The sequence below is a fragment of the Neltuma alba genome, unplaced genomic scaffold (assembly GCF_004799145.2).
Source record: "Neltuma alba isolate B1F8T4 unplaced genomic scaffold, ASM479914v2 tig00010772_pilon, whole genome shotgun sequence".
NCBI lineage: Eukaryota > Viridiplantae > Streptophyta > Magnoliopsida > Fabales > Fabaceae > Neltuma > Neltuma alba.
The window spans coordinates 122286-148493 of record NW_021635594.1 but is presented as its reverse complement, the minus strand read 5'-3'; the positions used below and the strand labels follow the sequence as shown (position 1 = coordinate 148493).

The 26208-nt window shown below is 35.8% G+C and overlaps 2 protein-coding genes across 3 annotated transcripts; one reads left to right on the top strand and one right to left on the bottom strand.

The window, feature by feature from the left end:
• The first annotated feature begins 1759 nt into the window (after positions 1 to 1759).
• On the top strand, positions 1760 to 5149 carry LOC114758891 (peroxisomal 2,4-dienoyl-CoA reductase). The gene is made up of 5 exons (XM_028947993.1): positions 1760 to 2148; positions 2549 to 2708; positions 3536 to 3705; positions 3780 to 4002; positions 4743 to 5149. The coding sequence occupies exons 1-5, from the start codon at positions 1819 to 1821 to the stop codon at positions 4895 to 4897; spliced, it is 1038 nt and encodes a 345-aa protein (XP_028803826.1). The 5' UTR covers positions 1760 to 1818; the 3' UTR covers positions 4898 to 5149.
• A 2508-nt stretch (positions 5150 to 7657) lies between these two features.
• On the bottom strand, positions 7658 to 25822 carry LOC114758902 (guanine nucleotide exchange factor SPIKE 1). Of its 2 annotated transcripts, none has more exons than XM_028948006.1 (30): positions 25457 to 25822; positions 25183 to 25345; positions 24821 to 24948; positions 24585 to 24688; positions 24425 to 24480; positions 24191 to 24288; positions 23944 to 24081; positions 22789 to 23100; positions 22216 to 22497; positions 21452 to 21619; positions 21165 to 21356; positions 21012 to 21055; positions 20150 to 20219; positions 19496 to 19657; positions 17487 to 17594; positions 17310 to 17347; positions 16480 to 16624; positions 15367 to 15493; positions 14315 to 14508; positions 13248 to 13378; positions 12773 to 12848; positions 12497 to 12607; positions 11953 to 12135; positions 11684 to 11827; positions 11330 to 11503; positions 10786 to 11133; positions 10361 to 10693; positions 9850 to 10035; positions 8367 to 9341; positions 7658 to 8201 (listed from the first exon to the last, which is right to left on the bottom strand). In XM_028948006.1, the coding sequence occupies exons 1-30, from the start codon at positions 25514 to 25516 to the stop codon at positions 7947 to 7949; spliced, it is 5505 nt and encodes a 1834-aa protein (XP_028803839.1). In that variant the 5' UTR covers positions 25517 to 25822; the 3' UTR covers positions 7658 to 7946. The 2 variants fall into 2 exon arrangements, with proteins under 2 accessions (XP_028803839.1, XP_028803840.1); XM_028948007.1 differs by having other exon boundaries at positions 11690 to 11827.
• Positions 25823 to 26208: the final 386 nt, after the last annotated feature.

Genomic DNA, 26208 nt, shown 5'->3' with positions numbered 1-26208 from the left:
GTGGCTGGTTTTTGTATGCAAGATCACCTGTCCTTCAATTAGTAAACATAATGTTTCATTATCTTCTACGTATAATATAATGACTCTAAAGTACCTTTGAAAAAGGCTGAATAAGGGATCAAGTAGTAATTTATAGCGCAAGGTGAGACATGCCACTTTGGGTGCAAGCAATAAGTAGGTAAGAAATATGTTTTATTTCCGAGCATGTCCTTACAGTAAGTTAAAAAAATTTGAAACAGAACGTATTGAGAAATATAAAAAGAGAGTGTGATAAAAGAAAGAGAATAAATAATTAATGATAAAATTTTTTAAAAAAATATTAATGTGAATCGATGTGTGTTAATTTTTCTAGAATATTTTTTTTAATTATGTGCACTGTAATCAATAGAAATACTTCAAAAAAAAATTATAATTTGAAAAACAAAGTCTTATAACAATAAAATGAACACTTTGGGTGTGTTTAAGGGGTGTTTGGATGATAACCCAAACTATGGTTTGGGAAAAAATCACCCAAACACCCTTAAAAAAACCAAAACCATGGTTTTGGGAAAAGCAAAAATTTTTTGCTTTTGGAAAAAAAAAAGGAGAGTGTGAGAGCCTATAGGATATGTATCTTGTTTTTTTTTTATAAACATTTTTTTATAAATATATTTAATCTTATATCTTATAAATATATATACATATTAATTATTTATTAATTATATTATCTTATGTATTATTAATTATGTTAATAAAAATATATTATAACAATTTTATTCCTTCAAATTAAAATATATCATAAATATATTTTTTTTGTAATTATCATATTAACTTATGCCTTTTTTAGTAATTTGCACATGTAAAAAGTGCCTCTGGTAACAACTATCCAGACACTCTCACTTCTCAAAATCACTTTTTCACAAAATCTATTCTTTAAAAAATCTATTCTCCCCAGAAGCTATTCTCCAGAAGCTATTCTCCAAACAGGTTTAATTATATCCAAACACCCCCTAAAATTGCGTTTAGAATTGCGTTTCAATCTTGAAAAGATGCTTTTAGCCTGCTTTTGTCTATTTATTATGTTTGGAATAGCTTAAAATAAATGAAATATAAAAATATAATTAATTAATTGTTAGTATGTATATACTACCTCCCGTCCTTATTATAAGACCCTGTTTGACTTTTTGTTTGGTCCTAATTATAAGACCCCAATCCATTTTCTCTCTCATATTTATGCATTTTTTCTAAGATAATCCTTCTAATAATGATAGTTCTAGCCAATATACTTAATTAGCAAGGATATTTTAGGAATGATAACACTTATTTATTACAAATAACTAACTTAACTTACTTTCTTAATCTCCTCAAATAAGTCAACTGGGTCTTATAATTAGGACCGGAGGTAGTATATATTTAAAAAATATAATACTAAAATGCTTTTGGAAAAAATGATTATTTTTTTGGGGGCCAAATACTGTTGTGAGAAGGAGCGAAGCCGAAGAATTTTCCTAAAGAAAAGAGAGGAAGCTTTTGATTCAATTCTTATGGGTATTTTTGTCAAATATTGTTGGGCAACTTCTCACGAGACATAATTATTAAGGACCATTTTTTCACTCCCAGAATTTGTGAAAAATTTGGATGTTTGGATGAGATCTAGACCAAACCAAAACGTAGGGCCCAAAAGAATTTTTTTCAGATTCCCTAACTGGCCCTCGTATTCCACGAATCACTGTTAAGAAGTTGTTTTACGAGTTATTTGAGCACGAAGTAGGAATAATTTAGAAGTGGAAAACGGTTGGTTGGCTGCCACCACACGACAGGGATGGAAGAAAATGACGAATGGTCTCTGAAATTAACGGAGCAGCTTTTGGTGTTTGTGTTTGGAAGGAGTTAGTGTTGCCTCAGTGCCGCTGTCCACTTTCATTGGCTTCCACACGTATTCATCAGAGCGAGCTGAAAGGTCAACCAGAGATACCTATGGCCACGCTCTCAACGTTCAAGCCCGATATACTGAAAGGCAAGGTTGCTCTTCTCACAGGAGGCGGCTCCGGAATTGGCTTCGAAATTTCCGCTCAATTTGGCAAACATGGTGCTTCTGTTGCCATCATGGGTCGACGCAAGCAAGTTCTCGATTCTGCTGTTTCTGCTCTCCGCTCACTTGGAATTCCGGTAATCTATCTTTTTATGCTATTTGTTTTCGTCTTCCATCACTGGCCTTAGACGTTGTACTTTCTTATTCTTGAACTGATCGTATTCCTCTTGTTTATGGACCCGCAAGTTTGACATTTCCTGCTCCGAAGTTTTTGAAAACTTCATAATATATGTGGTATGATTTTTCCAGCTCTGACCTAATGTTCATTAAGGACAAGGGGTATGATTTTTCCAGCTCTGAGCGAATGTTCATTTAGGACAAGGGGACCTGTAGTGTAACTTGATTTCTAGGTGTATTCATTACTGTTCTGCATTTTGTTGATTTTTGCCAATGTGTGTAGCTTATTAGTAATATAATACGTAGAATAATAGCTCATCAATGACTTTTCACTTGTATTGATCCTTTTGTTTTACTTAGGCTGTTGGTTTTGAGGGGGATGTTCGTAAGCAAGAAGATGCGAAAAGAGTTGTGGAGTCAACTTATAACCACTTTGGAAGGATCGACATTCTTGTGAATGCTGCAGCTGGAAACTTTTTAGTAGCAGCTGAGGATCTGTCTCCTAAAGGATTCCAAACAGGTACTGTATTTCTTATGTTTCACGGCCTTTATTTTTCTTCTCTAAAGCTCTGTAAATGGTATGTGGTCCGATTCATTGGAAGTGATTTTGAGATGCAGTTGTTTACCCTTTGATGTCTTAGAAGTTTCTGTCTATCATGACAAAAAGGAGGATGAGCAGAAGACAAAAGACCCTCATCCTCCCGTCCCAAATGTTCAGCCATTTCCTATCTCCCGTCTTCTTTTTTTCTTTTCTTTTCTTCCTCTTACTAAATTAATTTTAGAAGTTGCTGGTAAATTTCATAATGAAGTCAGCTTGAGTTTGACAATGCGGAAGGCGTAATAGGCGCTGTTGTCTCTGTCGTTAAGAGAAATACACTTGGAGAAACGTTAAAGACATTAATACGTTTAAGTCAGCTTACCATATGGTCACATTTCATAATGAAAACTGAAACTTATTTTCATGATACTTCAATACAATCAAGAACCAATGTGAAATTATCGTTGTTTTCCACTATCACTATGATTATTGGAGAATATTACCACAAGGAGAGGCTGCATTGAATGTACTGAAAATCCATGAAAATAAAACAGTTTAAGAATATTTACAACCTGCCATTATGCATGATTCACGGAATCCCCAAGATAGAATATGCTTTAGCAAGCTTTAAAATTCACATAAAACACTACTTTTAGACATAATATGTGGTTCACATCATTGAAAACCTATGATTGCTTAAAGAAGGAATCCATATAAAAAGTGCTTAGGTAGATGATGCAGCCAGTTTTTAAATATACCAAGTAGAGTAAGGCGCAGGAAGTAGTGATCAGATGTAAATTTTGTTGCAGTTATGGATATTGACTCTGTCGGCACATTTACAATGTGCCATGAAGCATTAAAATATCTCAAGAAAGGAGGACAAGGAAGAAGCTCTTCTGGTGGGGGAACAATATTAAACATTAGTGCTACCTTGCATTATACAGCTTCTTGGTATCAAATCCATGTCTCTGCAGCTAAGGTCTGTAGCATGTTTTCTAGATATTGAACATCATATGTACTTGCATTGAACTTCAAAATTTTCCTCTCCAATAGGCAGCTGTTGACGCTGTTACCAGAAACTTAGCTCTAGAATGGGGAACAGACTATGATATTAGGGTCAATGGGATTGCACCCGGTCCTATTGGTGACACTCCTGGCATGAGTAAACTTGATCCTGAGGAAATAAAAAACAAAACCAGAGATCACATGCCGTTGTTCAAAATCGGGGATAAATGGGATATTGCCATGGCTGCTCTCTACCTTGTGTCAGATGCAGGTAAGTTTGTATATTCCCAAGTATTTAAATCAGTGTTTCAAAATTATTAATGTTTTGCTTTATGGGGGAAAAATGTTTTTGTTTTTTGTTGGGGTATGTGTTCTCTGTATTCATTGCAGTCCTTTTGAATCAAATGTTGTGCTCTTGCATTCCACATCTTTTTTAAACATCAACCAGAATCATCATTTGTATTTAGATTTAGGAGTGTTATAATTTTTCTTCATCTTCTTTCTCACAACCGACTAGTGCTGGACTACATAATCAAGGATTGTTGCAACGTATGGTCAGATATAGAGCATTTAGTTCAGTCCATGTTCAACAGGTGCGATTCATTAAATTTGTTACTTAACCTGAAAGGCATTCAACTTTTCATCCAATGCAGGGATTGGCATTCTTTTTCCAGCTAAGATAATTTCTATGTTTGCTTGTTTAGAAGCGCTTCTCCTTTGGCTTCAAGTTACTTGTAATATCACATTCGTCCGGTTTAATGCAGTCGATCCTATTGAGGGAACTGAACTTACAAATAAAATATAATTCCTTTCCCTTGAAGTTACCGCTGGGGCTTGTTATACTGACAAAGTAGTGAAGTATTAACAGTGTGTATTGTTATTCTAGCCTTCTAGGCATTCATTCGCTCATTTCCTTATCTGTTTTTCTTAGTCCACGAAATCATAGCATTTCCTTACTTACTTTCTATGTCTATGTTCATGAAAACTTGACATCCGTTCAAATTCGTGAAGGAAAATTTGTCAATGGTACCACTCTGATAGTTGATGGAGGACTATGGCTGAGCAGACCTCGTCATCTTCCCAAGGAGGCGGTGAAGCAGGTTTCCAGAGCAGTAGAAAAGAGGTCCAGAATTCAACCAGTTGCTGTTCCAAAAAGCAAGTTGTGAGAATGAGACTTCACTTTCTACGAACCTGCAAATTTATTTCTTTTTACAGATTATGACTGGAATTTTCCTATACTCATTGTGGGAATATTAGCTCTCCTGCTTGCACTGAGAAGCTTTCGTATTGTTTTGATCTTTCTGTAGAACAGTAATTTATAGTCGTGGCTAGTTTTTGTATGCAGGATTACCTGTCCTTCAATTAATAAACATAATGCGTCCTTTTATAGACAATAATTTTAAGCTGAACATTTTCAATCATATATTTTGCTAAGGATGTTTTTTAATGATAAACTACTTGCTATTATCTTCTGTATATAATATCATGACTCTAAAATACCTTATAGTGCTGAATAAGGGACCAAGTAGTAACTTACAGCACAAGGTGAGACATCTTTCAACGCCTTGTACCATTGGCGAAGTCTTTCACTTGAAAAAACATGTGGCATGTAGTCAGTATTGGGAACTCATTCTAATAATTAAGTCTCTATTTAGGCAAATTTATTCAAAATGCATAATTACATATATGCCCATCAAACTCTTGACAAATGAAAAGCACTCTCTGGCTTTATCATAAATATGGAGGTAATTCCTGCCGCAGTAACATGTCTGGATAACGGCTGTTTTAGCTGAATGCAGAAGGGGTGATTCTCATAATTGCAATGCATTTCGGAGATTGTATTGATCATACAATAACCAAACATCATTATCCTTTATAGGGAATGCTAAAGTAACCTGAATGAAATATAATCACTTGATTCTTGATGCGAGTCAATGCAACTAATAAGATTCCCATGTGGACAGTAGTCACCACATCCAATTAGGATACTTATGTAAAATTGAATTAAGAACCAAAGCAGTGGAAACAAAGGTTATGCTGTTAGAAATGTAGGGGCTAGGGCAGGAGAGGCAGGTATCATTAAAAATAATCAAATATTTTATTGGTGTTACATGACAAATAGGTAATAACAAGATCCATACGCAAATACATGAAGATGACGAAGCAAAATAGTCAAATTCTTATTAGTGTTAGGCTTCACAAGCCTTACGAGTAAAAAAAAAATAAGGGGATTGCAGTAAAGATGCAACAAGGATGATTGTGAATTTTGAGAATCGAAAATATAATAAAACCATATAAAATATGGATTTTGCAATTGTATTAAAAGCATAAGGGGACACAGCATAATAATAAATTTTTGGGACCTATATGCTAATAAATTTTTAAGGAAAAATTAGGGTTATGTATTCATTCACAAACATTTTACTTCATATTTAAGATCAAATCAAATCCTATGATAAATACATAATTAGTCCATCTATGTAACATCCGACAACTTAATTAAGTAAATTAAAGGTTAATAACCATCATGTGGCATCTAATTAATAAAATTATTAACAATATGGGTCATTAAGATAAATTATTTTTCTGCAGAAATCGACATTTAGGAGTAAATATAAAAATCCATTGCTAAGAGGTCCTGCAAAAGTTCTAATTTTGTGGGCAAATATGAAAAATATTGGCAAACAAATCCTTCTGTGAAGTTTTAAATAAAAATAAAATACATTAATCTTAGTTCTTCGTCACTTTGGTTCAGTTTCGGCTGAGTGTTGCTTCGAGGTTGAGCTCGGTATCTTGAAGATTGATTGGTCAGTTAAAATTACGAGGTTGAAATATCTGATTAAACAAGGGTGTTAATGGATAGGAGCTGGAAGAGGATTAAAGAAATTAGAATTTTATAGTTGCCTTCGACTGTGTTAATATAATCCTTATATGGACTAATTTTAGATTTCTGATGGGTAGGAACATTTTAAATTTTGAAGTCTCATTGCCCATCTCTTTTGCACGGTTTTTCGCCATGGCCTTCTTATCAAAAAAGAGAAAAACACACTTGGAACTATTTTGAGGTTAAAAATATAACTAATATAGCGTCCACAAGACTGTAATTTCAATATATCGTTACATTGTTGAAGTAAGGATTACTAAATGTTTTGTTTCAAATTGTTATATTTGTAAAAAATAATGTGTTCAAATACCCCAAGTTCCATTTGATACAGAGTATTGAAAATAAAAGATAGAGATTAGAATTGGGATTTAGAAAATCTATTAAAAGAGTGGCTAGCATGAAATATTACTTGTTACATAGAATTAGGTAAATCTTTAAAAATGGGATTGGGAAATACTACTTCCTCTCACAATATTTTCCAATCCTACATACATAGATTTGTTTAATCCCATATATCAAGCAATACTCATACCAAACACTCTTTAATTCTAAATCTCAATTTCAATCCTTATCATTTATTTTCAATACTTTGTACTAAACGGAATCCAAAAGTACGCACATAAAAGCACCCAGCACCTGAATTTTTTTTTTTTTGGGCCTCTTATATGTCATAAAAGTTTTATTTCATAACATTTTTACCCTGAACCATTAGTTCTTTGTTGAGTTTAGCCTTTAAAAACACTGATCAAATCACATAATTTAATAGTCAAATTTAACAATAAATAATAATCAGTGCATTTTTTCTATGAAAATAAATTTTCAAAACATATAAGAGCCAAAGAAAATCTTTCGTTATTAATACTTTCAAAATATTTAAACACCTTATCCCTATTTCTAATTTTAAAGGTTTTTTTCAGTAATTTTTAGATTTTCCAGTTAACAAATTTAGGTAGATTATATTAGGTTTGATACCCATATCTTCATGGTATTCCAATTGATGTGGATTCAAGACTCGTGAGAACCTATACGAGCCAGATGAGAGATAGCTAAATCGCTTGAAATAATATTTTATACAGGAACATGTGAAAATTAACCCGCACCCAAAACCAAATGAGTAAGAAAACCAAGACATCATACACAAATGAGATGATTGGTTTTTCAGAATTGGGTGGCTCGCATATTCCTAAACATACGAACCCTGATGCGGGGATTAAACATTAGCAACAAGAATTGAGGGACAAAAGAGGAAACAATAAGATTGATATGAACACGTTATGAAATCAAGGCTATAAGATAGAAGAAGAAAACAATAATGCACCCAGTTGAGGTTGTCAAAGCTCTGAGAGGATGGCAGGGATGTAATGTGATAATTCTGCAGTCAGGGACTGGAATCCATTCACGAGCTGCGTGTGGAAATCCTGATCTTCCTCCCCAATCAATCTGAAGTGTACCCGGATAGCTCGCTTGCACACGGCCATGAACTCGAGAAGGGCAGCAATGAGTTGCTGCAGTTCCTGGGATCGCAACCTTGTTGCAGGCTCACCAGATAAGAAGGCCGTGCAGACACTCAGGACTCCACTGTTCACCTGCACATATGCAGCATCAGTCAGCCGTGTGCGAAGTCATAGCAGGATTAAAACTTGAGTATCAATGTACATGTTTATAGCAAACTAACAATTTGATCTTGGAATTGTAAACGTGAGCGCCTAAGTTACTCCTAGAAAAGAATAAGAATTAATGCTGCAACGTACTTGTACTGCAACACTGCCTTGAAGGATTCTCTGCAGACTTTGAAGTCGTGGGAGTTGATCCCCTTCAGAACTCCGAGGTTCTTCGAGTTCATTTCTTAATGCCGCTGTCCTTGTTTCAATCATTCCAATTGCATTCTCTACTGGGGAAAACTCTAGAGATTCAGATTTGATTACCACTAACCTATTTACCAAAGCAGGGAAAGATCCCTCGGTCTGAAGGACAGTGCGTCTCTTCCACTGGTCTTCTAATCCACCTTGAGTCTTGCCATTTTTTGTGAATGGGGTATCAAACAAGAAGCGGTCAAATACTCGTGCCCGGACACTTCCAGTAGAAAGAGAAAAGATTCTCTCCCTCCTGCTTCCCAAATCCTCATCTTCCATGACTGGATCAACTGCAGTAATCTGCAGGTAGCAGACTCCTGGCTGTAATTCTTCTGCCTTCACCTGTCTAGAATCTGGAATAATGTGCAAAGTGTGATTGCCATCCATTCTAGTCTCGTATATGTGACTAAGTTTCTCCATTATGTCACCTAGTCGCACATCCCGTGGCTCACGATACACATACTCATTTTTGTCAAGTTTTCCAAACCTATCTCCATAGAATCCAACCCTATAGTATGTTGCATCAGTGAAAGGAATTGGACTAGATTCCTGTTCAAGTATTGACTCATAGATATTGGTAAGCATTGTGTGACATTTAGCAAGCTGTCCATAAGCTCTCCTGCTTTTGTAAACCGGGATTACAAGTTCCAGAATGCTTGCGCAAAAGTGAAAAAGCTCAGCTTGTGAGAAAAGCTTGTTAGCAAGCTGCAGGTACTTTACTGCAGAGTCAACAGTCAGTTTTGAAGCACCATAGCCCTCTACCTCAGCAGCAGACGCCTCAGAAGTGATTTCACTGCTAACCATGGGACATATTTTCCGTAAAGCAGCCACATGGTCTTTGCTCCAAACACCATCATTTCTGGCAACAAGGGCCTGCATGAAATTTGATCAGCAAATAACCGAAAAAGGCTTGTAGTACTAGATAAATATACAATCATATAATAGGAAAGATAGATATCCATTGACTTGGAAAAGCAGAGTTAAACAAAAGTTCTTTTAGTTAGCAGGCCATACTGAAACGTACTGCTTGCCACTTGGCTGATAGCTGTGACTAAAATAACATTTCTGCAAGCTTTAAGAAATAGAGATATAGAAAGAGGCATGTAGAACCTTCAAATTCTCTAAGAGTTTAATATTAATTGTTGGAACCATCAGCTAACAACCACTTAAGGGGAAAAAAGAACATACACAAAGAAGAATGACTTGAACCTTAAAAATTAATCATCAGCCAAAAACATATGATCTTTTATGTTGGAAAAGCACATTGACATAGAATATACCTGAGCCCTAAAAAAAACACTGAAATATTGCAACACTATTTTATGCTGCCTCCAAAAATTTTAATGCTGCAACATGTATGCAATAATAAACAAGTGTTTACCTGCATTACAACACCAGCAACAGCTACAGCACACTGAGCAGCTTCAGCCCAAGACTGCATTTCCTGATGTGCATCACATAGATGCAGTAACCACATTATGTGAAGATCAGGCACAGGGGCAAAGGCCATAGCAAGTTTGTAGAAGCTTTCCGAAGCAGCATATCTATCCATAGTCATCACAGGGGCCTGGAAAAAAGTAGATTATTTCTAAAATGAAGCCACAAACGAGTTGTACTAATCAGAACCCAAGATTCTTTCAGTTCACGGATTAGTCAGGTTTAATAAACACAAGAACAGAAAGAATCTCCACAACAATCATTCGATTCTGCAAAAATAAACAATGCAAGCAATATCCATTCCATAAAGATTAGGAAAGAAGTTGAATCAGAGATTCAATTAGTAAATCTACCAAACATTAGAACATAACAGCCAAGTCCAGATAGAGAATTGCATAAATTGTGAACATGATCTCACTATGATGCGGGCCAAAGATGTTGCACAAACTACTTACCAATAATGCATGCTCCAAGCTAGCATCAAGAGCCAAAAGAAGACATTCAGAGAGATATTTCACTTCTGACCATGACCACTTGCTCTCCGCAAATTTTTCAGGTATGGCCACAAGAGCACTCTCAGGTAGCCCGCACTCCATCAACAGGCTAACACTTTTAGTTTCATCTGCCATTTCACCTAGAGATTTTCTCAGTCTCCGTGCCTCACCACTCTCTTCTAGACTTCCATCAGACCTCATCTGAGTAACTTGCACATCAGACATTAGCTCTGATAATGTGATAATCAACATGACCCTCAACCTTGCTGTTTGCATAAAGTAATGAAATGAACTCTGTACAAGTTGGAAAGAGACATTACAAAGTATAAATCAGTGTGAAATAAACCAACAAAAATGTAACAGTCCTTCAAAGTCAGAAAACATACCCTCACAAGTATCTGGAGTCCAACAACTGCCCTATTCCTGATGTTTTCATTTCGAAAAACTGCAAGCCTAAGTAGATGGAAAGTAACTTGCTTCAGAAAACGATCATTTTCCCTTGCCATCAGAGTTGCCCCATGTAAATCAAACATACTGTTGAAAACAGCAAAGAAAGCTTTCCAGAAAGCCAGTGATTGATTTCGGGATAAAAGGCTCATGAATATAGCTGTGATGCAATCAAGTTTTCCATAGTCAGTAGCAATTTTGTGGGATGCTGCCATTTTTGAAAACTTCTCAGCCGCTTCCAGAACCTGAAGACTAACAGAAGCACTCAAATTTTCCTCCCAGAGTTCCTGCAGGAGAGGGGAGGGATGTATGAGCAATCCAATACAAGTGAAAACATAAACCAAGGACCACAAATGGAAGTTTACTACATTCATTAAGTGTAAAAGATTAACCACCACGTGACATCCTTTTCCTTTTGCAAATTCCAGCATAGATAAGAACAAAATGTCAAAAATTACACTTGAGTCAATGAAGTAAGAGTACCAATTTCTGCCTCAAAAGTGGGTGCAAAGATTCTCTAAGTGCTTGAGCAGAAGCTCCAATCCTAGAAGATTGTGCCTGAGCAAGAGCTTCTCTTAAGGAGTATGGCTGGCTGGGGGAACTTAACTGGGAATTCACTCTCTGCCATAAATATCCATTATCAGGAGTTCCCTGAGGCTGCAGTACAAAAATTTAAGACAGCAACACAGGAAATGTTATTGCCCAAGCTAAACATACTAAACAAGACAAGAATAATAAGAGCTTCAAATCAAGCAATAAAGTACAAGACACAGATTATACAGGATAACTTTGTCAGCATTTCAAGAGTTAATACTAGCCAAGCAGCAGTAGACTCACTCTTACTTCCTGTCTTGAAGCCTCAGACAAATAGTTGTTAATTGCAGGAGAAAGTCTATCAGAGTACTTAGGAGAAGCAGGTGCTTCCCCCACGGGGTTGCGAGAACTGGAGCCTAGTAGCATACCATCAGCAGGTTTTTTGTGCTGCAAAATAGTAAGTGTTAAAAGAAAAATAATGACAGAAATATGATTCTATCCAGAAAAGAAAATAGGGGCATAAATCAATAGTCTGTATCATTAAATATGTATAAGAGTTCATAAAGTGTAACCTCAAAAAGAAGTAAGCATTCCTCCAGAAGCTTGAAGAACAATCTAGTTCTGGCAATGCTTTGCTGCCACGCTTTAACAAGGGAGTCATCATCAAGGTTGCGAACAATTTGCAAAATTACAATCAAAACTTCACGTTTTTCAATTGAACTAAGGTTGTAGTAGACTGGCATTTCATCTAGTATCTGTCAAGACCAACAAAACAAAACAAAAAAAGTTATAAAAAATTAAAGTCTAGAAACCAAAATACAAGAGTGACATGATTTTATATATACTTTTGATAACATAATTTATCACATGATTTAATTTCATAACATCATAGTTTCCACTTTTTGGCAGCTTATTGGCATCTCTGGCCATGCTGACCCAAACTTTGGTAGAGCAGTAACGTTTGGATTAGTTCAGACAATAGAGTTAAGATAAAGAATTCAGAGGAAAGAATTATAATTCTCCTGATTGAATTCGGAAATGCAAAACTCGAGAGATTTCAATTAAGACAAAGGACGTTCTGGCCCACGCAAATTAAATTAAAAATAATTTAAATACCTGTCCAATAAGAGGGAAGTATAACTGAGCAATATACAATTTATCTTCAGGCTTTTGGTATCTGACATCAAATTCATGCTTGCACAAGAGCACCACCAGGATTCTTGCTGCCTATAGATGCATACACAAGGGTGATAAATTCTAACAAAAACAATATGAAAGAACAGTTCATTTGATGTCAATTAAGAAGGAAAGTAAAGAACCAAAATATACATAACTGTTTTGAGCGCAAAAGCAAATGGATATTACTCCAACTATTCTGATAGTTTAACTGACCTTTGCACGTAGAGATAAATCTTCATGATCCCAGGTAAGAAACAGTTCTTGTATTAAGACAGATGAAAGGTAGTTCCTAGAAAAAGGAAAAGAGAATGAGTCAAATATGCCAGTCGCCTTATTCATATATACAATTTACCCAAGTTCATACAGATTTAACCATTCACAGATTTGACAACATCCTAATCGAGACATTACTCTAGGCTCAGAATTATTGTTGGGCTTCGACCACCTAGTCCCTAAAATGCATCTTAATTTCAAAGGATTTTGACAGCATTGAGAAACAGCAGCATACAATCAGACAAGATTCCAAGTACTGCAATCATGACTACCTAAGACTGAGAGGAGCACACAACGGATACATAGTTCAAAAACTGAGCCAAAAAAGTCACAGCACAAATTTATGAGAAAGTCCACACAGGTGCCACGGTTGACTGCATTAGATACGAGAATACTCAAATTTCCAATGAAGTACCTATCTGAAGGGTCTCTCCCAGGCATTTCCACAAAAAGATCATGGTCACATACAATTTGTAGAAATGTGAGCTTGCACTCATGAAGAACAGAAAGGCATACTCCAGAGAATTTATCAAGATACAGAGATACCTGCAATGGACAAAAAACATTGCGCTAAGTCTAGAGAATCACAGAATAGGAAAATTTGGGGGTGGGGGACACCAAAACATGACTACACTTTCCATTACTTTAAGTAATGCTTCTTAAACCATTACTTTTGTCTTCATAAGTATACAAACATTCAATTTTACTTCACAATAAAGAAAGTTTACTAGATCCACTTATAGGAGTAGCTTATTTGGTGCCAATTGTTAGCTTCAATCTATAGCACAGAACTCATCTTTAGGAATTGACCTTTGCCGAGTAGAACTGGCAGACTGCTTCAATCATGCCAAGCCGAGATAAGGCAGAGTAGCGAAAGAGTTGTCTCAGTTTACATGCAGAGTTAAAATACCAACGGGATACTAATGATGAAATAGGCTCATGGTACGTGCTATAACATTTTTCCACAATAACCAATCATATATTATACAACATTTACATAAAGCGTGAAAAAAACTGTTGCAGTTATTCCATATTCATATCAAATATTTCACAGATGTCCAAGGATGATAAATTAGTGTGCAGGGAAAAGGTGCAATAACATCTGAATGTGAATGAGGATACGTTATTTTATCATACTTTATGATTACTTCATAGGCGTCTCCATCATGCAAGGCTGATTGAGAGTAAAACAACTTGTCAACATAAATACTCATAAAGGTATTAATTACTCATACAGTGCATGCTCACAAGTCTTAACATAACGACTGTTATGTGATAAAACTTTTTTTCTAGCTTTCAATACCAAGGTAATCCAGTGTTATAAGCCTGTGTTGTAATATGTCAAAAACAAAGCCCATCTATACAAAGGTTACTCATCTAAGGTTCAAAGAGAGTAGAAGTCATACATGAACAAAATATGACTACACTAATATAATAGCCACACCAAAAGGGGATGGATATAGAATTTAGCATAAAGCATACCAACTCGAAAACTTGCCGAGGCTCAATAATGGACAAAAGATCATAACAAAAGAATGCCAAACTACTGTTCAAGCGCTTTGCCAGGCTTAGCCCCTTCTTACAGCGTTCATGCACCTCGGTCAGAAGACAATCATACAACTGCATTATACATCTGAATACACCTTCTTTCAACTGCATAGGCGGGATATCTTCACCTTATGAACATAAAGGAAACACTGTGAGAACAAAATTCATGTTATAGCCAATAAAATTAAAAAAAAAAAAAATGAAAGCAAAGCCGTGCTACAAGTTGATGTTATTAACATTAAGTTTAAATAACATAAAATATTTGTTGGAATATAAAATATTTTCGAATTTTTCACATTAACGATCACCAAGAAAAGGAAAAAATAATATAAAAGGACAGAGTTCTATATTACCAAATAAGTTCACCCAATGTTAGGATTTAGTATTTATTGCATTACAACCAAAACGGGAGTGGAACTGATACAAATAGACCTTTGGGGTTCAAACTTCAGAACATAGGCTAAGTTCACACAAGTGACATAAACAAAAACACACATTAATTAGAAAGAAACAATATGATTTATTAAGTCACACGAGCCCAATAGAATATGATATTTATCTGCCAAATCAATAGTGGAGGTCCATATCTTGCACATCAATCCTCCTTATAACTACCCCAAAAGGTACTCAGGATCCAAAAAGGGTTACAGCACTTTAATAAGCAGTCCTGGCTCAGATCCAGGAGATATAAGTATAAGAGAAGGCTTTTATCTCACGTTGCGTAACAGTGCTTCTTTAAGTGCTCATGAGGGTTTCTAAACAAGCATTAAAATATCTAACATTTGACAAAGAGCACATACTGAAGGAAAGAAAATAGTTTATTAAGCATTCTAATGCATATATACGAGAAAAGAGGATAAGAACCCTACCTTTGTGCAATTGTTAGACGAAGGTACAAGAGATAATAACATAATTCAAATCAAAGTAACAAGATATGGAGAATTAAATATTTAACTAAGGCTGTCCATTTCCTTTATAGGAAGTACCTATTGGAAGACTGTGATAGAAGAGACGAGCCTTCTCCAATGCCATAGATTTAACAATAAGTTCAAGGAAGAACCATGCCATGGCCAAAACATCATCATATACAGGTCCAACACGGTACCCTTTAGCCTGCACAATTGACTCTTTCAATTAAGAAGCTGGAACAGAGAACTAAGGAATACATGTGAAATAAGCACGCCAACAAAAATGATTTTGGTCACTATTACATGCCTTGAGCACTCAATGCATTCTAGCAATGACATACAAGAATAAATTAAAATTCAAGATTCAATAGCATACAGTAAAATTCTTTTAAATTAGTCAACACTGATTTCAATAAAGTGATGCTAGAGTTGAAAGGAAGAGAGCAATATGAAAAAGTTTGGAGGCTTTAGTTTTCAACCATTAACTTCACCTTTATTTTATAACACTAAGAGGCAAACACAATAGCTCCCAAATATTCCTGTATAACAACTCAGTACCTTGACTCTAGCAATCAACTAATTAACCACCTAATAATCAGCCTGGTAGTTTTTAAGGAAAATCTGAATTCTTGAGTATTCAAAATTGATACCATGTCATGAATGCGTTTGCATTACAGACCCTAGCTATTTCAAGAGTACAATTCCCTTATTTCCTTTCAGTTTCACCTTAATCATAAAGGCCTCTCTTCTATTTTGGACACCAATTCCCTTCTACTTTTGATACAATATCACAGAGACCTTAGCTATTTTAAGAGTGCAATTCCTTATTTCCTTTCAGTTTCACCTTAATCATAGAGGCTTCTCTTCTATTTTGGAAACCAACATTATAGTTCAACCTATTAACACCATTACGAATATTCCTAAGAGATTATAAAAACTAAATAAGTTCATACATGATATTCTCTTAACCAACATCTACTAAATAAATAAGTTCATGTAGATTTTCAAAATAGAAAAAGAGATCTTTGTAACGAGAGTAAAATAGAGGAAAAGTCAATGTATTGACTATTATTTTAATTATTACAATCCTTGATTATTTATACTATATCATGACTACGAAATTGATACAACATTTACATCACAGTATGTCAATAATATAGAAATTTCAAAATGAGAAAGAATGCACAATACCTTGCTTCGCGCCAAGCTTCCCCAAACAGTAGATAATCCAGGATATACTGGTGGTTGACGACCACCAAAGTCATCAAACGCATAATCAACATAATTGACTAAAAAATGATTTCTTTCAGCATCGTCAACTGACTCCTGCTGCACCCTGCAAAATACGCTTATACATATTACACTGCCAGCCAACCAATCAAGTAACGTCCAAGCACTCATTAGTCATCATCATTCTCCTAAATCCAGTGCTTATATTGTCTTTTCATTTTCTTGTTTTGATGGGAAGCAAATAAATGAAATGTAGTTGGAAATACAAAAAAAAAAAGCAAACGATTGACTAAAATCATATCATGCCAAGATGGCTTTGACGAAGTACATGTGGCATGCAGGACTCCCCAGTCAGGGCTATGCCCAAAACAACACAGAAGAAACAGATTCCCCCAACTTGACCAGTTCTCAAATGATGGAAGAGTATGACAGGTTAGCAATTTAGCATGAGTATGCAAGAATCAGTAGCTAGTCTTGCTACGGGCAACTCCAAGGAATTACGAAGACAACACATTTAGACTTCCAAAAATATCCCCTCTGGATGTTTTCCGGATAAGTTTCTCTTCTTAAAAAATAAAAAGAAACAATTAGAAGCAGACCACATTTTGAAGCTTTTCATACTTCTCTAAGAAAAGATGTGTTGCCATGTATTATCTTAGGCACAAAATATGAAATGTAAAAATATCTATATTCCAAATGAACAATCTACTTAAAGAAGGTGCATGTGAGGATTCAGAGGGAACGAAAAAACCCAGAGGGGAAAAGGAAAGGAAAAAAATAAAAAGACAAACCTGGTAACAATGTTAACCATGGCCCTGAAAGCTGCAACCTGCAGCACCAGTGAAAAGGTGAATGTAGCAAAAGTAGAAAGCCACTGATGCAAACGAAAAGAGGGTAGAGAGAGCTGGACCCCAAAGTACAATTCTAATACTAAAAGGGGAAAGAGTAACAACAGTAAATAAGTCAACCTGGAGTGTTTCTCCACCATTGCCTATGAGATGAAGCAGCATATTCAGAATTGGGTGAAGAAACTGAAGTAAAGCAGTGGAATCAACATTCTTCAAGCTATTAATAGCCTGCAGTCAAGAATAACTAAATATCAACCAGGTCGTCCAGTAACAGATACCGCACCACACATCTAAAAGACTAGGTGCACATTAAATAAACAGCTAGCGCTGAAAATGATTAGTAAACTGTAAGCATATGTATATAGAACGTAAATATCCTCCCCAAAAGTTTAAAAAAGAGTTTGCTAAAACACAAACTTCCAAAAATGCTGCTGATATCTGTGCCGTAAATATCTTATTAGGGGTAACTCAGTGTAATATAAATACTTACGGGTTAGGTATAGTAGGTAGTTACAAGTCAGTTAGGATATAGCCATTAGTCATCTACTGTAGAACCTATGTTGAACCTCTAATAACAGTGCATATTCACTCTATAGCTCACTCTCTCTTCCTGTGTTTCCCTCTCCTCTCTCTTTTTGCCTCTCTTTTCCCTCATCTTCATCTTTTCTTCCACAACTCTATACCAGCTGCCCTCCTTTGTTTACACATAACTTGCTCGTCCAAATAACATCTAATATTTTAAGATAAAAGAGCTTCCACTAGATGCAGTTAGTAAACAATAAAGGAGCACAACATGAAAACCAATAAAACAAGAACACACATAGATAACAATAAACACAAGCCTTCTGGCTCCTCTGCATGTCCACTAAGGAACTCCATCAAAACTAGCCACACAACCATCATCAAAGTCAAGGTATATAGATAACGTTATCATAGCAAGTCTATGAACAAAAGTTTCCCTTCAAGAGTATTTTTATGAGTACAGAAGCAAAGGAAATGAAGGATCAAATGATGATTTTCCAACATATTTGGATATTTAAAATGAACGAAGGAAAGGAAAAGGTGGTACATGAAAAAAAATGATCGATATAAAATATCTTTGCAACTTGACACGTTGATTTATGAAATTTAAATGAATTACGTATTTTTAATATTATTAATACACATTTCAAAATAGCAAATCCTTCTTTCTCCCTTCAATATATAATTGTTTCATGATATAAGAAACAAATTTTCATAATGAGACGTCTTTATTTTAGATCATACAATTAATTGGACCAAATTCTCTCTCATTACAAGGGATGGATTGGATACACTTGGCAAACAAAATCAATATATCAATCAGCATCAGCAATATATTTTATAGCAAGACACACTATTCATAAGCCATGCATGATGTAAGCTACTTCACAGTTCCATGCTAAGCATGGGCCCCACAATCTAGTTAGGAAAATTTCTTTTATGATTAGGATAGTCACAAACTCATGGATACGAACCACCCTCTAAAAAGATTTATATGAAGTGTAATATAGTCATTGAAACTTTTCCACATCAATATTTCATTTCTTTCTTGCTTGATGATCATATTCAGAACTTCCATAAACTAGGGCGTACTGCACATTTTAAGTGTGTTTTTTCAACAGGAAATCGCAGAACTTCTGTAAACCAGAGCATACAGGACATTCTGACGTTTTTCCAAGAAGAAATCAATGACCTGTAAACAAACCAGATGAATAATTGTACCAATTGATCCCCACCTAAACCGATCGGGCATTAGTACAGCACGCTAAGATAGATAAGGTCATATTTCTGAAATTCATCCAACTAAACATTGACCAAGCCAGGAAGATTTTAAAATCATACGAGTCTATTAAGCTGAGACAACATGAAAACTCATAATCTTACTGATGTCAAATTCAAAGTGTGATAGACCGCATATCTACACTATAACATCTCGGGTAACAGGCCCAACTTAAAAAAAAAAAAAAAAAAAAAGCGACACTAATTTGCTAAATCAAGTGGGGGGAAATGTAAGAAGAATGGAATCATTTAATCCAGGAATGAACAATCAACATAATCAATAAACAAGATACAAATGAATACAAAATAAAGCTAAACAAGAATGATACCTCCAGAAGTTCAGAACCCCAAGGTGGGCTTGTTCGAAGCGTGTGTCTATCATATTCAAGAAAGAAATCCCTAATGCGTTCATTGACGGGGTATAAAGATGAGCAAAGCCTTAAACGTAATTTGAAGACATTTTTTCCATCTTCCAAATAATCCAATCTCTCCTATCAGAAAACCAAAAAAAATAAAAGATCAATGACTGAAATTCAAGTTTAACAATTGAAACTAATCCAAAGCCACAGGCCTACTTAAAAAGTATAAAATAGCCACTAATCACAACATCAGATGAAGGTCAAATTTCATAATAAGAACCAGACAAAACAAGACTCAGGAATGTGTGAAGCAACTGATAATGAGAAAATTTTGGAAATATAGACAGCAAGGTTCCAGAAAGAAATCTACTGATTGATGCATATATGATATGTGTGTTGATGCATATGAGCCAAAAAAAATCTTCTCGTGTCCCAGAAAAACACAGAAAGTAGCATTATTTCAACATCCCAGCCAGTGTAATTCAGAGCAACTAGAAAGAGAGAGAGCGCCAACAAAGACAGGAACAAGCAAAAATGAGAGGGAGACAAAAAGGCGAACACATAGGACATGAATGATGATTGTCAGGTAATAAAGGTAGCACAACACTGAAATGATAGACATACCCTTCCTGTATCCTGGAGATAATGGGGAATCAGCTCTTTCATAATTGATAGAGATATTTCAGATCGCAGCCTGTATAAAACCCCAACAAGTTCAGTTTCCATATGCCAACTTAAAAGCCTATGTATTGGAGGCCTAAGAAAAACATCCTACTATACAAATGGCCAATTGCAGAATTTAGGTCAAAACCAATTGATCATATTCTGTTGTTAGAAGAAGAAAGAGGAAATGCAAGGAGCATCATAGGGAAAATATTAAATTTTGGAGAGAAACCAAAATCAGAAAGGTAGGCATAATAATGATAGAAAATGCTATTTGTATCAATGCAGTATATATTGACGATATGTTACATCAGAAGAAAAACTTTCGCATAGTATATACAATTAGGTACTTCACAGTCTTGCACTCAAAATTCTTATCAGTGAACTTAGCTTCTCCCGGTAATCAACCTCAAGTTTTCTTAAATATCATTTGTTGAGCTTCAATTAGGGAACAAATGAACTCACACATAAAAGTCAGATTTAGTAAATCAAGGTAAGTGGACTCATTTACTCACATTGACAGTGACACTACGAAAAATGAGAGTGTGTTTTCACGTGTGTGTGTGTCTCAAGTTCCAGTTTATGATCGACTAGGCCAAAACACAACAAAATGTTAGGAGCATAAGATCATGTAAATCTTTGAAATCAGTCAGAGGTAACATTTAAGACGCAAACTTCATACAGCATTATGCATTATTTCACCATAATGCCACCCACAAACTCACTAAATCGCCATTAACAAGACTTGGGGCCGCAAAAATTAATAAACTTTGAAGTCTAAACATGGGCAGAAGATCAGAATTATCAAAAGTAAGCCACATACTGAGCATGTGAAGATAACGGAAGTGCCGCATATCCAATCACCACCTAGAAAAGATTCACCACAGCAATCAATTACAGCATCAGAGTAAATAAATCATGCCACAGAGTTCATGAATGAAACAAGCAGTAAAGCAAGATGCATAATAAAACTTACTGGTTTTGGAGCTTCTAATTTTGTCTGCAGATCAACATGAAAGAAAGTAAATAAAAGGTGGTGTGTTGGTGTCCACATAGCAGGGAGGGAAAGTTTGATTTCATCATGGTAACAAGCCATTCTAGCCCCAGCAGCAACTTGGGTGTGAGCCCACTTCTGTAGCGGAGCACCAGGATCCCTAGGATACATTGCCTGGGCAGATTAGTCACACACAAGAAACAAGTCAGATCAGAGCTAAGAAAATATGGCATAATAACAAGACTAAGAAACAAAATGAAAAACATTACCTCCAATGGCTGTTTACGAAGATCACCATCATCCTCTCTAAGTTCAACCCGTATGAACAAATTTTTCTTCCTACCCAAACTTACAGTCAACGGATACACATACAGACAGTGAAACAGTTGCAAAAAAGGCTCGTTTCTCGTTGTAGTGCGAAAGTCAAAAGCATGGAACTATAAGTCAATCATATAGAGCGCATTAGAAAAAACATGGCATACCCAAATGAAATCATATCAGATATGTCAGCTAAAAAGCCATATCAAGCACCACTTTCTTAGCCAAGTAATAAATATACTTCCAAGATTCAAGAGCCCCTCAAGTGGCTAATAAGTGGCATTTTCATATTCATGACTCTCAACTCCCGTATGCATGGCAGACAAATACATTTGGGTGTGAATTTCCATCAGCAAATCTTACTTTACCTTGAGAAATGAACTTTAGCCTATGATTTGTCCGATTTTACATAATTCCACAATGTAAAACACTTTTATGTGAGGAAGAGTTACAGATTACTATTAGCAACTGTGTTCTCATTATTCACTCATATACGATACAAACCATAATAACACTATAGAATCATAATCTGGATCATGTGCTCTCAATATCTACAATTATCCTTGTATAGAATCTAAAGAAGACACAGGCTGAAATTCAGTCAAGAATATGATGCGCCTGAGAGACTTGATTGTAACTGTACAGAAGAAAACTAATTATCACAATATTAAGGCAATTATAGACTGCAACTTGATCAAGATCCATCTATACTTACATCATCAGAATTAAAATCTGGATTCCCATGTATATTTGTTCCATTTCCAGAGGCTTCTTTCCCATCATGGGAATTCCATTTCGAGATACTACCCTGAGGATCATCAAAACCATCACTAGGGTGTTTTCCAGATGAAGACTCTGCAATATGATCGCTTGGGTCCACAGAGTCATTGGTACCAATTTCTGACATGTTTTCCATTTCAGCTTGGGAAATCTGGTGCTTCTCTATTTCCAGTCTCAAAACACCTTTAACAGGTTTATGCACTTTACGTTTGGGGTCCTAAACATTTGTTAAGAAAAACCAATCACCGAAACGAGAAATTTAGAGGAAACCAAAAAGTATTAGAGGAAATCATTATAGTAATGTATTACAACATAATTATTTAATCATTATAGAGCATTGAACAGGTCTTCTAATGACAAGAGAAACAATATACTTCATATAATTCTACAAATTCATTAACAAACGTTTAGTGACCAACTTCAGCCAGAATTAGTAATTAATTTCGTCACTTAGAGTAGAAACAAAGTCTCCATCAATGAAACCTGAAGCATGTGATAGGCAACTCACCAGAAGTGATTCCTCAGTGTAGCTTTCTTTGACTTTGTCTAAGTTTGAAATCTCAACCATGACAGAATTTACACTCGAATAACCCAGCTTTCCATCTAGAGAGATTTTTGCACTAGTCTCAAAAACACCTTCATGGGAACTTGAACCAGAAACACTTGGAGCAAGAGGGCTGCTTGGGGAAGCAGGCCCTACCGAAGCTGCACCAGCATTGTTATCAAATAATGATACCATGGCCCATGCGAAGGACTCTTTGTAAGGCATGATTTGAGACCACACCTGCAATTTTTGCTTCTCTCTATCAGTCAAGTGACCCTGTCCATATGGATTGAAAGTTAGAACCAAAACAAATTTTCAGAAGATACAACATTGTATGCGGGGTACCAAAGCTGGGAATCCCCAAGAACTAATATTCACAGGCATCCTCAATCAGCAAGGCACCATTCAGTGGATATCATTTATTTCTAAGAAATTATTCAAGTCTAAATGCAACTTCCATAAGCTATCCTATTTCCTTTTCTTTTGTTAAAAACAGCCGTCAGGAAAGAGTACATCTCATCATTCAACAATTTGCAAAAGAAGTAGTACATAAACCATGCAACTTCAAGTTAACACTTTTCTTACCCTGTTCAAGACCTCAAGTCTTCTTTTTCTATCTTCGTGAAGAATTAAAAAATACGTAGTTAATGAAGTGTTTAGTGTAGGAAGAGAATACGTATAATAGCTTATATCAATTTATAATTTATAATTTATGATGTATCAAAGGTATGTTTATCAGAAAATCAGGACATATAAGTGTAAATCTTACCCCCACAATAGTGTTTTATCACAACCATTTTAGCTGTTGAGTCATTACAGATATTTGATGTTTAAGTTCACTTGAAGTTGTTCAGGCTGCCTATGAATAGGCCTACTGCCAGATTTACGAAATTCTTCCTAATGAATTATTATTGAACTTTAAGTGTCGTTGACTTTTTTTTTTTTTAAAATGTATTCTCCCTATTTCTTTGCTCTACTGCATCCATAACATGCTGATTCAAAGGGGGCACTAAAGTCCACGCTAATCAAGAAAAACAGGAAAAGCAGCTCAAAAGTCCAGGCTAAATAAGAAGACTAGAATAACAAATGTGCTCAGGGAAGAAAGGAGTGAGCACATACTGATTCTTTTCGTGAATAAACAGATGAAGTGACCCCGCCTTCTTCTGTAGCATGTCTCTCCAACTGGATTAGCAAACAAACTGATGCTGATGGAGCATCTAGATAGAAAACCCCATGACGTCCATATGAACTCTTGGTCTGCAAATGGTAAGAAAGAAAATGGTCATCCCCCTATCAAAATAACCAGTTTACTTTATGAAAATTATTTGTACACGAAGTTAGAAATGGTAAGTATAACATAGCTTACATCCTGCATTTCTGTCGGTAGGACACGAAAGTAAAAGTCTTCTGACAATTTTTCTCTTCTCTCCCTATTGTATAAGCTAATTGTACCATAAAAGGGCTCTACAAGACGGAGCATAAGTTAGAAACTTCGAATCTGTTTTCCGTAAGAAATACTGCGAGGTAGCACTGTAGCAGTACAATAAGCATGCAATTTATCTAGTTATCCCACCAATATCAAGAGCATAATAATACTCACCAACTAATCCCACTTGAAATTGTAAAGACTGGACTTTTATTGAAATTTTCATTCCACTGAGATGCACAGCAAAAGAGACGGGGCAAAACAAAAATCGGTCAGATCATGAAAAAGTTAACCAAAACATTGTGAAAATATTCCATTTGTGAGCCTGTCATACTGTGATATGGGAGTTTCTGGTATCCGTTGTCCAAGTATCAACGACCTCTCATTTTCCCAATCAAATGCTGGCTCATAAGCTGGAAGGGGAGATTGACCAAAGTGCTGCATATCAAGTATCAAATGAACACCGTCAATGTTGATTTTGATTTCAATAGAAGATGAGCCCCAAAGTCTAAAGTAGTCCAGAGCCATAATTATTCAACAGAATTATAGCAGGAGCTAAACCATGACAACCTTGGGAACACCTGAAGGCTGTGTGTCAGCATCCGCAGCTTCCATGAACTGCCTTCCTGACGTACTTGGAATGTCATCTTCAGTAATATCTTCGGCCTTGGCTCGCCTTGCACCAGCAAGACACATTTCTGTGTATGGAACTAAAGTAAGAACTTTACCCGCATAACAGCTAAACGCACACCATTCCCAGTAGGTAATTACCCACCGAGATGCCATTCATGTTACACAGTGAATACACCATCGTTCTGGACACCGTTTTACAATTATTAATGTACCAATAAGAGGACATTCCTAAATGCCTTTTCATTATAATCAGGTTAACAAAAACAATAGCAACCACTACATTGTGGAAAAAGCAATACCAGTCTCAATATCAGTATCAGGGCCTTCATATATCTGATTCTGAAACGACAACGGACCCACACTCTCATAGTGCCCATACTTGTTCTCATCCTTAACCCAATCTGTTGTATAGCAGTGAACCAATTCATTGAGGTGCGGCCATTGCTCCAAATTTTCGTCAAACTGCATTCCCGGGTAAAACAATAAAATAAAATAAAATGTTCACAAAATGCCCAAACCCACATTGGGTACTTTACTCAAACACATGGAGAGCCAAAAGGAAACACATTGTACCTTGTTCTGCCACCGAGTGGTGGCGGGAGTAGAATCCCGCCGTGGGCGAAGATGAAGCATCGCAGATCTAGGGTTTTACTTGACTCGTGGTTCTGCACTTCCAATTGAAGAAGACGACTAATGGGTCTCCTTCAAATGCTAGATTTCCCTACAATTTCCAACCTCTTCTGGATCTAGAAGCAGAATAGAAAGCATTTGCAAAGACAAGAGCTTCAGAGAGGAAAACACAGGCGAAAAGAGAGGAAGCAGAAACGAATGCAGCAGAATGAGTAGAGCCCAGCACAGTAAACAAGTCAAAAGAAGTCCAAAGAGAGAAAACGCCAAACGAAAGTTCATATGAGCACAGATGCTGTTGTGCTGTGTGCCTCTGTAATCGGACCCCATGTATTAGTATTGCGAAACACTAAATATTATATTTTTAGTGAGATTTTTCATTTTCTTTTGCAATCTCTCTTTCTTCCAGCTCTTTTCAGCAGCTTTTTTGGCTTCTAAGAAAAGCAATTATGGTGCTCTTGCCTTTTAACTAATTTTTTTCACAATAATCTTATTTTAATTTTTGTGTCTCCAACCAATGCTGCTTCATCTACCTGCGAAAAGATTGGTCCAGCACAAACAAATTATTTCCTTTATGATTAATTAAAGATAGGAGGCATTAATTTAATAGTATCAGAGCAAATTCCACTTTTGTTTTCTATAGGCTATTATCACAAAGCAAACATCTATTCAATAAGAAAAGTAGGCATGAATTATTT